At 35.3% G+C, this 13,332-nt stretch overlaps 1 protein-coding gene and 1 long non-coding RNA gene across 2 annotated transcripts; one reads left to right on the forward strand and one right to left on the reverse strand.

Moving 5' to 3' along the window:
• Nucleotides 1-732: 732 nt before the first annotated feature.
• On the reverse strand, nt 733-5,389 carry LOC131381548 (uncharacterized). The gene is made up of 3 exons (XR_009210367.1): nt 5,151-5,389; nt 3,438-3,507; nt 733-851 (listed from the first exon to the last, which is right to left on the reverse strand). It is a non-coding gene; the product is annotated as an uncharacterized LOC131381548 (long non-coding RNA).
• A 184-nt stretch (nt 5,390-5,573) lies between these two features.
• GK2 (glycerol kinase 2) lies at nt 5,574-7,467 on the forward strand. Its single transcript, XM_032163951.2, has one exon. The coding sequence runs from the start codon at nt 5,625-5,627 to the stop codon at nt 7,284-7,286; it is 1,662 nt and encodes a 553-aa protein (XP_032019842.1). The 5' UTR covers nt 5,574-5,624; the 3' UTR covers nt 7,287-7,467.
• Nucleotides 7,468-13,332: the final 5,865 nt, after the last annotated feature.

The following is a 13,332-nucleotide window of genomic DNA, read 5'->3' on the forward strand; positions in this document are numbered from 1 at the left end:
TGATTTTTCACGTCCTCCTGCAGTGAACAGATGGCTCCTTTTACTTTACTTTCCACATCAAGTGTGATTATTTCTTGGTGCCAAAAGCCACCTGCCGCTCCTCGGTCTCCAGTCTAATTTTTTATGTTGGTAAAACACAGCAGGACTTGTTATCAGTTGGATGGCGTCTTAATAAAAGGAGACATGCCAACATATTGACATCATGTTCAAGGGGAAATTTCAGCCCCTTCAAACCCTTAGCCCCCTTTTCCCAACTCCTTTCAAAAAGTAAGGAAAGAAAACAAAAAAAAAAAAAAATAAAAAACAAATGCAAAGATCCCATCAGTTTCAAGATGTTTGATTACAATTATTGGGCCTAGAGCCAAGATGCTGATTTGGTCTCCCTTTGTTCCTAAACCCAAGCACCTCACTCAGGGCTCTGATCTTTCATCCTGTGTAATGATAATTAGCTGTAACATATTCCAAAGTCAAATGTAAGCAGGAATACATTAACATTGAGATCAGTGTCAGGGCAATTTTCACTGAGAAAATGACAAAGAACACATATACACACACACACACACACACACACAATCAATCAAACATTTCAAGATTCAAATATTCATAAAATCACTTCCTGATCCGTGAATATTAAACTCATTGGCTTGTCTGTCATGTAATGCTTACCTAAAATGCCAAGGGCTCCTAATGCTCCCACAGCCCATGCATAACAGAGAAAACATGAGTAATAAACCACGGTAGCTTGCTTTAATTTTTCCTTTCTTCATTAGAACAAAGAGGGATAGTACGTTAGGTGATTTGTGGTCCAAGAAGAGGTCTTCCAGGCGATTGGATGGCATGGCTCTCAACAGCTGGTCCAGCACATTTGGGAACAGCATGTAGAAAAATGCATCAGTGTTTTGAAGATTACCAACTGTGATGATGCATTGGTTATGACAGGGTCTAAAAACGTCAAATTTGCTAGCCACAAACTATATAAATGAATGCTCTTACCATCAGGTTGCATGCTCTCAAATTCAAGACTAAGTTAAGTCCAAATTTGGTGAAATATAAACTTTCCACTGATTCCCACTCTCGAGATTGAAAAGAGTAGCAGCATTCTTACATGTCTGCAATTTCTTTCTAAGAGCCAAGGCATTAAACAGGCAGCTGGTTTCCTAGAATTTAAAAAGTTTATAAAAAGCAGAAGAAAATGCTTATAATAAAAGTACAACTACCTTATAAAAATCAATCATAATTAATGGTTTTCTTGGGATGAACAACTAGATTATTCTGCCACAGAGTCTCTCAAATTGATGTAAACGTAACAGTGACTTTTTTATTCCATTCACTCAACTGTCCCTCCAAACAAAAGAGTGTATATGAAATAGGTCTCCTTGCACTGTTTTGCAGCTTGATCAGCTTGTATTTACATTACACTTTCCTAACATTTTATTATGAAAATTTGAAAACATATAGAAAGTTGAAAAAACTTTTATCAACATCGTGTCTACCACACAGATTATATAATTATCATTTTATTATACTACTTTTATCATATCTTTCTATCTATCCAATCCTCTATCTCTTCATCAATCCATCTTATTATATCAGATTGAAAATGAGGCCTGGTGCTGTGGTTCATACCTATAATCCCAGCTCTTTGGGAGGCTGAGGCGGGCAGATCACTTAAGGTCAGGAGTTCAAAACCAGCCTGGCCAACATGGTGAAACCCCGTCTCTACTTAAAATACAAAACTTAGCCAGGCGTGGTGGCAGGCCCCTGTAATCCCAGCTACTCCAGAGGCTAAGGCAGGAGAACTGCTTGAGCTCTGGAGGCAGAAGTTGCAGTGAACTGAGATCGTGCCACTGCACTCCAGCCTGGGCGACAGAGCTAGACTCTATCTCAAAAAAAAAAAAAAGAAAGAAAGAAAGAAAAAGAAAGAAAGAAAGAAAGAAAGAAAGAAAGAAAGAAAGAAAGAAAGAAAGAAAAAAAGAAAAAGAAAAATGAATAACCAATAGCCTATCCGGCAAGCAAAATTAAATTCATCTTGACTTTACGATGATTGCTTAATAAAGTGAGGGCCATATTTAGTGGTGTTCGTTAATCCATTGAACAAATACTTCTTGAGTTCCTGCTTTGAGTGCAAATGCTGAAAATACAGGATTGAATAAAATAACCAAGGTCCCTGACTTCACTGAACTTACAATTTAGTGTGCTTAATAGGAAAAAAATAATTAAACAAGTGTCTCTCTAAAACATGCACAGGAAAATATTTCATTAAGATAAGTACATTTAGCTGGTACTGTTCTTAACTTAAAGGTTACAATATGGACAGTTAAGAATGCTTGATGTACCACTATATCATGGCTTATAATGAAATCCATAGATAGCAACCTCTCAAAACATATTCACCATGTTACTGATTGAATTAGTCAATTTTAAATGTTACAATGTGAACACTACTTAAATCCTTCAATACCAAGTAGCTGCACTTTAGAAGGGTAGCCTTAAAGGTAAATGAATAATATACAAAGTCAAGTATGTTAACAACTCTATTTTTAACAATCCCATAATAAAAGACTTCTTGAAGAAAATCCCTTGCTATATTTTTTGTTGTTGTTTGGACTATTCTGAATAGTATGTTCACCATTAAAGCATTTATGATTTTGTGGAATACAAATGAAATAACAATTTTCTTGTAAAATTGAATGCCTTCACAAAGAAGGTAGTGCCAGCAAATATTTCAGAAGTGCTTAAATCCTACATTAGAATATAAAGAAGCTATTATAGACAACAAAAACTTTAGTTGGTTTTGTTTTGTTTTATTTTGTTTTTGAAATAAAGAAGGTAGTGGACTTCATTTAAGCTCCTTAGTTTTCGTTTGTTTGTTTAAAATACTGTTTATCAGCTTTGGTTAAACCCATCAGTAGTTTGCAATTATTCTAAGGAAGTTATTTCAATTTGGTAAACTTTCTAAACTATATTGAGACACTTATTACCTGTTTATTTAGTGGCTACAATTTATTATCAGTGAAACTACTATGTAAGCCAGTTCTTTATAAGCAGAACTGATGATTTTATAAATAAGGTATTTGTATTAAAGACTAAATACTTAAAGTATTCCCAGACTCAAAAACTAATGGAATTAGAAACACTTGTTTGTAAATATTGGTGTGAACGGAGAGAGGGAATGTAGAAAAGAAGCTTTGGGTCAAATCTTTTTATTGCGTATATTAATCTATACACACAATGTTTACTCTTGCCAAACACCTGGAGAGAAAAAATTTAAAACAATGTAAATACAAACTTGTTCCATGAAAATGCAGACATGTTATGGTTAACTGGAATATGGGTAAATGTTGCCTCTACAATTTTGCTTGGAAAAGCTTTGATAGAATTTTAAAAACAAAGACACAACCAGGAAAATCTGATCCAGTTTTTAATAATTTCTATACCTTACTTCGCAAATTAAGTCTCGATGTTCTTTCTTTCTCAGACTTCATAATATTTCCTGAAGGGTTTTTGCTTAAATAAAAAATATGACCCAGTTAAAATAGTGAAATAACAATATCACAGTTAATTTTTATGTTATTTTCTATCTTGTTCTATTTGGTTTTACCAAACACAAATGGGCCTTATCCTTGAGCTAATTCAGAAATGTAGCCTATGCCCTAATACAGAAAATTGCCATTCATTGACTGCATATTCAATATATTTTAATTAATGATTAAATAAATCTTTATTCACCAACTTTACAGTTAATCTGAAAATTTAAGTTTCCATTTAGTGGAATTCCACTCTGGCCAAGATGTAGTAAAAAGGATTGGAGCTACCTTTTCATCTAAAACAATCAAAAATGGAAAAAATAGATGAAATAGTTCACATAATGTGCAAAATATAAAACAACAGTTCACAGAATGCTGGATATCAGGGAATGAAAGGCAGTAATTTCTAAGAGGTTAAAAACAAGTCACATGACTATTGTGATTTCCCCAGCTTAGTTTCTTGAGAGAGTTTTGAAGCAACAGCACAGACAGGGAACTCAACTGAAACTCAGTGGAAACCTATGGCAAGGAGATTAGGCTGAGAGCCTAGAGAAACCAAAGAAGCTAGACTCTGCCAGGCGTAGCACTGGAGAAAAAAGAGTTGCACAGAGAGAGAACTCCAGAGAGCTTTAGAGGGTCCCCCGGTGAGTATTCAGTTGGATATTGATCAGTGCATGTTTATGAGAAAACTACTGAGGCTAACGAAAGATGCACCTGGAAAGACTGAGATAACAGTATCCAGTGGTCACTCAGGGCTGGGAGGAATTACTGTTCCAAACAGCCTCATTTGTCAGGGGTGTTGGGTAGAGTACATAGAAAGATCTCTTCACAGTGAAGAGGAATAATTAGCCCCAGACTGAGTACTATCCTTGTGCCATCTAAGAAATCTTAAAAGCAGACGCAAAAGAATTGAACTGTTTCCAAGTAATTTATTTGCATCCCAAAACAAAACTCAAGACCATTTGTAGGGATACAAAAATATTAAGCACCCAGTCAGGCAAAATTCACAATGTTTGGCATCTAATTAAAACCTATCAGGCATGCAAAGAAACAGGAAATACAAGCCATAATAAGGAGATAAGCAATCAATCAAAATTGAACCAGAACTGACACAGAGGTTAGAATTGCAGAAAATGAAATTACAAGTTATTCTAACTGTATTTTATGTGTTCAGAAAGTTAAGTAGCTATTTAAAAACCCAGATTGAGCTTCTAGGGATGAACACTACAATATGTGAGGTGAAAAATGTACTGGATGAATTAATAGCAGAGCAGACATTGGGGAAGAAAAGATTAGTGAACTTGAAGAGATAGCAACAGAAACTATCTGAAATCAAGCACAGGGAGAAAAGGTAATTATAGTGAGTAGGGCATCAATGGAGTCCCTAAGGGACAGAAGAGACAGAATAAAACACATTTGAAGAAATAATGGGCCCAAAGCTTTTCAAAGTCGATGAAACCTGTAAATCTACAGATTCAAGTAGCTCAGTAAACCCCAAGCAAAGAAAATAAGAAAACTATTCCAAGACACTTCATGATAAAACTGGGCAAAACCACTGATAAAGAGAAAAACCCTAAAGATAGAGAAAAATAGACATGTTAAAAATAATAGCAAAGTTCCCACCTGAAACAGCAAGAGAGAAGATGGTAGAGCAACAGCTCCGAGGTCCTGAAACTTAAAAAGAAAAAATGTGTCAAATAGAATTCTATATCCAGAGAAAATACCTTTGAATATCACTATGAAATATATTTCAGATGTTCAAATTTGGAAGAATTCATCTCCAGCAGACCTGCACTACTAAGAAGGAAAATGATAACGTAGCGACGTAGATCCACACAAAAGAGTGAACACCGGTAACTGTAATTACATGGATAAATATATGATTAAAAAAAAAAAAACTTAAATCTTAGAAGACAACTGAGTGGCTGGAGGTGAGGCCTGGGCTGGAGGGGTGGGGTGAGAAGGCGCCGCGCCAGTTAAGTGGCAAACGTTGCCTTGCGCCTGCGCCTTGTGCTCCTGACTGGCTGCGCTCCCTGCCCCATCACCACCGTCGTCTGGGAAACGGTCCCAGAGCTGTTGAGCCGACCTACTGGTGTCATGGCAGCCCCGAAGACAGCAGCTGTGGGGCCGTTGGTGGGAGCGGTGGTCCAGGGCACCAACTCCACTCGCTTTCTGGTTTTCAATTCAAAAACAGCGGAACTACTTAGTCATCATAAAGTGGAATTAACACAAGAGTTCCCAAAAGAAGGATGGGTGGAACAAGACCCTAAGGAAATTCTTCAGTCTGTCTATGAGTGTATAGCGAGAACGTGTGAGAAACTTGACGAACTGAATATTGATATATCCAACATAAAAGCTGTTGGTGTCAGCAATCAGAGGGAAACCACTGTAATCTGGGACAAGTTAACAGGAGAGCCTCTCTACAATGCTGTGGTGTGGCTTGATCTAAGAACCCAGACTACTGTTGAGGATCTTAGCAAAAAAATTCCAGGAAATAGTAACTTCGTCAAGTCTAAGACAGGCCTTCCACTCAGCACTTACTTCAGTGCAGTAAAACTTCGTTGGATGCTTGACAATGTGAGAAATGTCCAAAAGGCTGTTGAAGAAGGTAGAGCTCTTTTTGGTACCATTGATTCATGGCTTATCTGGAGTTTGACAGGAGGAGTTAATGGAGGTGTGCATTGTACAGATGTAACAAATGCAAGTAGGACAATGCTTTTTAATATCCATTCTTTGGAATGGGATAAAGAGCTCTGTGACTTTTTTGAAATTCCAATGGACCTTCTTCCAAATGTCTTCAGTTCTTCTGAGATCTATGGCCTAATTAAAACTGGGGCCCTGGAAGGTGTGCCAATATCTGGGTGTTTGGGGGACCAATGTGCTGCATTAGTAGGACAAATGTGCTTCCAGGAAGGACAAGCCAAAAACACCTATGGAACAGGTTGCTTCTTACTATGCAATACAGGTCGTAAATGTGTATTTTCTGAACATGGCCTTCTGACCACAGTAGCTTACAAACTAGGCAGACAGAAGCCAGCATATTATGCACTGGAAGGTTCTGTTGCTATAGCAGGTGCTGTTATTCGTTGGCTAAGAGACAATCTTGGAATTATAGAGACCTCAGGAGACATTGAAAAACTTGCTAAAGAAGTAGGAACTTCTTATGGCTGTTACTTTGTCCCAGCCTTTTCAGGGTTATATGCACCTTATTGGGAGCCCAGTGCAAGAGGGATACTCTGTGGTCTCACTCAGTTTACCAATAAATGTCATATTGCTTTTGCTGCATTAGAAGCTGTTTGTTTCCAAACCCGAGAGATTTTGGAAGCCATGAACCGTGACTGTGGAATTCCACTTCGTCATTTGCAGGTAGATGGAGGAATGACCAACAACAAAGTTCTTATGCAACTACAAGCAGATATTCTGCATATTCCAGTAATAAAACCCCTTATGCCTGAAACAACTGCACTAGGAGCTGCCATGGCAGCAGGGGCTGCAGAGGGAGTAAGCGTTTGGAGCCTTGAACCCCAGGCTTTGTCAGTTCTCAGGATGGAACGATTTGAACCACAGATCCAGGCCACAGAAAGTGAAATTCGTTATGCCACATGGAAGAAAGCTGTAATGAAGTCAATGGGTTGGGTTACCAGTCAGTCTCCTAAAAGTGGTGATCCTTCTATCTTCTCTAGTCTGCCTTTGGGATTTTTTATAGTGAGTAGCATGGTAATGCTAATTGGAGCAAGATATATCTCGGGTGTACCATAATAATACCAGCCATGGAGTCCCAAAGTGTAAACATTTTACATAATGAAAGCATACAGCAGTTCTGCCTCTTAATATAATGACACTATTATAGACTCTGATTTTGTTTATAAACCACTTGCTACTTGACCCATGCAAACTCTAGACTTGTGACCTGAAATAAAGAAAATACGTTAGAAGAGCACTGTAGAAATATTGGGTGTGTGTTTTTAACATCGACAGGGTTGGGCCAGCCATCTTGAAGGCTGACGCCCTCCGTTGCCATAACATTCTGCCCCATACTTTCTAAAATATAGGCTATTCAGATTCTATTCATGGAATCTTTTTATCAACTATCCTCTAACACTTATGGACCTAGATTTGGTTCTTTGTGTTACACACACTTGATTAAGAGCTGTAATTAATCTGCTAACATTAAGGGACTTTTTGTCATTGTTATTCTTGTTTTTAATAGGCTACAAGTCCTCCTTTCTACATTTTAGAGAGACTACATCTTCACTGAATGTTTAATGGAAATATTTGCTAAATTCTTACAATAGAATTTAGTATTCTCATAGCTTAGATATTTTCCTGAAAAATATTTGCCAAATTGAAATTTGTCAGACAATTTACATGGTCTCACTAATTACTATTTTACTGAATTATTGTGTGAATCCTAGAGGGACAGGGACACTATTTTCCTTTTTTATATCATGTCTACGTCATATAGAGTAGCTCATTTATAAGTTAAAAGTACTTTGTAGTCAGTAGATTATAACATGGATGGTCCTAAATACTTTAAGGTAAACAGCTATATGCATTTTGGGGCAATGTGTATACATATTATTTATCAGGAGAAACCCACAAAGGCAGTATTTAAAAGTTAAGTATATTTTATGCTGCTACAAAAAGTATATTATGATTGCACCAATATTTCTTATAACTTACCCTTTTATTTAATATATTAGCTGGATATATGCTGGGAAAAAACTGGAATATTTCAGAAAATACTGCTTTCAAGTAGGAAAAAACAAATGACTGTTCAAACAAAAATAATAATATAATATGAAATGTAAGCATGTCTAAAAGAAAATAATAGCAAAGAAGAGGATAAATGAAGGTGTAGTAGTTTGAGACTCATACACTGTATGGGAAATGATATATCACTTGAAGTTATAGTGATAATGAAAGATATATACTATAAATCCTGAAATAACAAAACAAAATGTTGTAATTAAAAATATACATTAGAACTATGAAAATATTCAATTCTAAAGAAGATACAAAACAAATGAGGAACAAAGAAAAGGTAGGAAAATATATTTAACCTTAACCATACCAACAAGCATATTAAATGTAAATGATTTGATTACCCCAATTAAAAAGGAAACTTGTCAGATTTAAAAAATAAGACCAAAATATACACTGCCTCCAAGAAACATACTTTACACATAAAGAGAAAAAGGTCAAAAGTAAAATGATAGAAAATGGATATATACCATGTTAATAATAATCAAAAAGAAATATCAGAAAGTAAATTTCAAAGCAAAGAATATTAAAAGTGATAAGATCATTTGCAATGATAATGGGGTAAATTCAAGAGGACATAACAATTCTAAATATTTATGCACCTCATGATGGAGCTTCAAAATATATAAAATCTTATAGAACTGAAAGGAAAAATAAAAAGCTGTGCAATTACAGGAAGATATTTCAATACCTCTTCCTCAATATTTGATAGAAAAAGTAGTTAAGAATTTACTAAGATATGGATTTTAACAATACTATCAAACAACTTGACTTAATTGACATTTATGGAAAATGCCACCCAACAATAGGAGAATACATACTCTTTTCAAGCGCACAGTGAACATTTACCAAGATAGACCATATAGAGGCCAAAAAGCAAGCCTCAAAAAATTAAAAAAGATTTCTTACAAAGTATGGTGTCTGAGCACATTAGAATTATAAATTGACACTAGAAAAATCTTTAGAAAAGTCCCCAAACATTTGAAAACTAAGTGACAACTTTAAAATAATTGATAAGTTAAAGAGATAAAGAGGGAAAATAGAAAGTATCTGGAATTGAGTAAAAATGAAAGCACAACATATTAAAATTTATGCGAGATTGTTAAAGCAGTACTTAAGAAGAAATTTATAGAACTAAATGCCTGTATTAGAAGGGAGAAAAGGTCTTAAATCACTAACCTCTGCTTCTACCTTAAGAAATGAGAAATAGAGTAATAAATTAAGCCCAAGCTAAATAGAAGAAGAAATAGTAAAGATGAGAGCAGTAGTAATCAATTAATTCTAAAGAAGATACAAAACAGATATAGAAAATAGAAAACAATGACAAAATGGCAAAATTGATATAACCAAAAGTTCGTTCTTTCAGAGTGTGAATATGATCAACTTTTAGCCTCCGTTACTAGAAAAAAAGGAGAGAAGACAAAAATTATCAATATCAGGAATGAGAATGACGTTACTACTACAGGTCCTGTAGGATATTAAGGATAGTAAAATGAGAATATAGAAATATTATGAAAACCTTATGCCAGTAAATTTGATGACTTGGATAAGATGAACAAATTCATTGGAAAACACAAACTTCTTAAACTCAGGAAAATATAGATAACCAGAATGGCTCTGTAACTCTTAAAAATATTGAATTTCTAGCTTGAAACCCCCCTTACAAAGAAAACCTCAAGCTCAAGTGGCTTCTTTCACACTTATAAGGAAGAAATAATGCCCATTCTACACAAATTTTTCCAGAAGACTGTAAAGAAGGGAATGTTCTCAAACTCATTCCATGAGGCCAGGTTTATAGCATTACCCTGGTTCCAACACCGGGAAAAGAAGATGTTACAAGAAAAAACAGCCGTGGACCAGTATCTGTCATAAACTTGGATACAAAAATTCTAAACAAAATTTTAGCAAAATTAGTTTATCAATATTTGAAAAGAATAATACATCATGACCAAGTGAGGGAATGTAACAATAGGATAATGAGTCAGCATAATTAGAAGACTCAAAGTACTTCACCAGATTAACAAACTAAAATAGAAAAACTACATGAGATAGAAACTACACAGTAACCAGAATACCTAAAAAACAAAACAAACAAAAAAAGAGTGCCTGTACCAAATGCTAGTAAGATGTAGAAGAACTTGCCTTTCATGTTTCTCGTGAAAATATAAAATAGTATAAGCACTTTGGAAAACAGTTTGAGAATTTCTTCAAAAATTAAATATACATATGATCCTAAGTATTTACCCAAGGGAAATGAGAACATATGTCCATACAAAGACTTGTTCACAGGACTTATTATGGCCAAAAGTTGTATACAACTCAAATGGCCATCAACAGGTAGAAAGATAAACAAACTGATATATCCACACAGTGGGATACTATTTAGCAGCAAAAAGAAATGAACTATTGATAAACACTATAACATGGTTGAATTTCAAAATAATTAAAGGAAATAAGCCAGACGAAAAGAGTATAGTATGATCCTGTCCTTAGAAGATTCTAGAAAATTCAAAGTATTGTACAGTGTCAGAAAGCAGATCAGTAGCTGCCTGGGAGCTGGGAGACGGGAGATGAGAAATTGGCAGGAAGGCTTAGGAGGCATGATTTTAAAGGGGCACAAAGAAAATTTGGGGGGTGAATAATATATTTATTATAGTAATTATTGCGGTGGTTTGGAGGATAAATACATATGTCAAAATTAATCAAATCAAACACTTTAAATATTTGCAGTCAATAATACCTCAGTAAAGCTATTTTTAAAGGGAGAAAATTATCTTCAAACTCTTAAGGAATATAGCCAAAGTTTATTCAAGTAGCTTAATCTCTGCTCTTTATTATGCATATTGATGTATCCTCACTGAGTCTGCAGTGAGCTAGCATGGGGTATACCAGTTCCTCTCTAGCAGGTCTGTGAGCTCTATTTGAAGTCATTTGTGTGATTAGGCTGGAGAAGTACATGATAATGTCTACAATCATTTAAAACAAATTAATTTCTCATTTCATTTTATCCGGTCGTAATTCTCCATCTGGGACCTATTCCAAATGACCTTATGAAGAGTTACAAACAAAGATATCATAAGAAAATCAGAAATAAACGTCCTCGAACTTAACATCTCACTCTCACTCCTTCCATATGCACATTCCTGTGCTTATCAGCTTACCTTTTTTAGGTATCTTTGCCTTTAAAAGTCTCATTTTCTTAACTCATAGGATATTGGTAAATTACAATACTTTACCCCAAGGCTATAAAGTACCTTCTGTATATTTTATTATAAAATTATCTAATTAATAATTTCTCTATATTGCCACTAAGCAGAACTACATGGTGAAATTATGATGATGGGGTCTCACTGCATGCATGTTATGAAACAGCAAGTCATCATTTAATGTCAGGCATATGTGCGAGTGAGAGAGCATGAGCTGGAACACTAACCAGGAGAAAGAAAAGCACCTAATTCTGATGCTATTTTCCAAGAAGCCATTTTGTAAATTTAAGTTGTGGCTGGGAGGGAAGGAGGCCAGTAAGAAAGAATAGTGAGAGAGAGAAAAAGTTGGAGGACAGGAAGAGAAAGAGAGAGAGAGGAGAAGAAGAAAAGAGAAACAAGGTGAGGAAGGGAAAGAAATGTTAAAGGTATCTGAAGAGAAGACAGATGTATTATTAAATCTAATTAAAAACACCTCATGTGATGTCAGTGTAGAAGCAGCACTGAACAGCTAGATCATTTCTAACTGAGCTCTGGGAATGGAAACCATATACACTGCACTGAGAGAGATAAGCATCCCCCCCTCCCCACCCTACTCAGAATCTGAATTATTATCTGTTTGTGCGTGATTTCTGGTGCTTATATTATCATTTTGATATTAATATTCATAATCTACCAAGGAACCTATTGTTTCACTCATGGTAAGCCCTCGTTCTCAATGCATGAGTCTAAATGTTACATTATACAATCCTCATTTTGGTGGGAAATTATGTATCAACTCTGTGACTGCTCTATATGGAAAATTTGCTTTCATGCCTTTTTTTAAACCTTGCGAACTAATAAGATCACCTAGGGTAATCTTCCAGCAAAGTCTAGAATAAATACAATACCATCTCAGTAAGTCACCTACTTTAACCTCCCACTGAAATGACAGCTCTATAGTCTGTCTATATTCTGATTGTTTCAATCAATACAAAATGAATAAACTTAATAAACTTAATATTTAAATAGTCCCCATCATTTCCATCAACAACTTTAAAGCTCAATTTATTTGAGCCTTGGAGAAATTGCATGTGATCCTTGTTCTCTATGTGTTTAGCATACATTATACTTCATTATCATATCAGCCCTCAACAAAATGATTTATTTTAGAAAAGAAAACAAGAGAAGGCCTTGACCTTTGGTGGGAAAAAAAACAGAAGGTGGTAAGACTGTATGTTATGTTAATCTCATATTAAACTATCTATGAAATTCAGTTTACTGTTAAAAAAACTAACAAACCGTTCTTATATTCAGTTATTAGAATATGTTTTTCAAGTGTCATAGGAAAGTCAAGTTTGGAAAATATTTATAACACCAAAAATAGTAAGGAAACACTGTACTGTCTATACCAGTAGCTTTGAAACAGAGTTGAGCAAAACCAGGACAAAAATGTTCTAGTAACTACAAATAGTGATAACTCTATTTTGTTGAGATTTTTCTCCAAACAGAGGTAGACAATATGCTTAATTGCACCTCCCTGCTTCCATCTTTGTGGGCCTCAGCAATGTGACCAGAGCAGGGGATGAATAGACACCCTGGGAAAGAATCTTTAATTAGGTTTTCTCTCTCTCTCTCTCTCTCTCTCTCTGCTCTCTCTGCTCTCTCTCTCCTCTGAGAAGAAGTTAGTCTGGCCTCAAGTGCACTTCACTGAATCAACTGATCACTTCTTCCACATTCTATTTCAAATAGGTCATAGATATTTACCATTAGCTCAGTTTTACAATTAACAACATTGAGGAAAATAACAAGAAAATCATCTTCACAATCCAAAAAAGTTATAGCGTTAGTATTTAGGA

Source organism: Hylobates moloch, unplaced genomic scaffold (genome assembly GCF_009828535.3).
Source record: "Hylobates moloch isolate HMO894 unplaced genomic scaffold, HMol_V3 SCAFFOLD_2, whole genome shotgun sequence".
NCBI lineage: Eukaryota > Metazoa > Chordata > Mammalia > Primates > Hylobatidae > Hylobates > Hylobates moloch.

Excerpts from the sequence above, each read along its gene's own strand:
- GK2 (XM_032163951.2), top strand. The coding sequence starts at position 5,625 with ATGGCAGCCCCGAAGACAGCAGCTGTGGGGCCGTTGGTGGGAGCGGTG.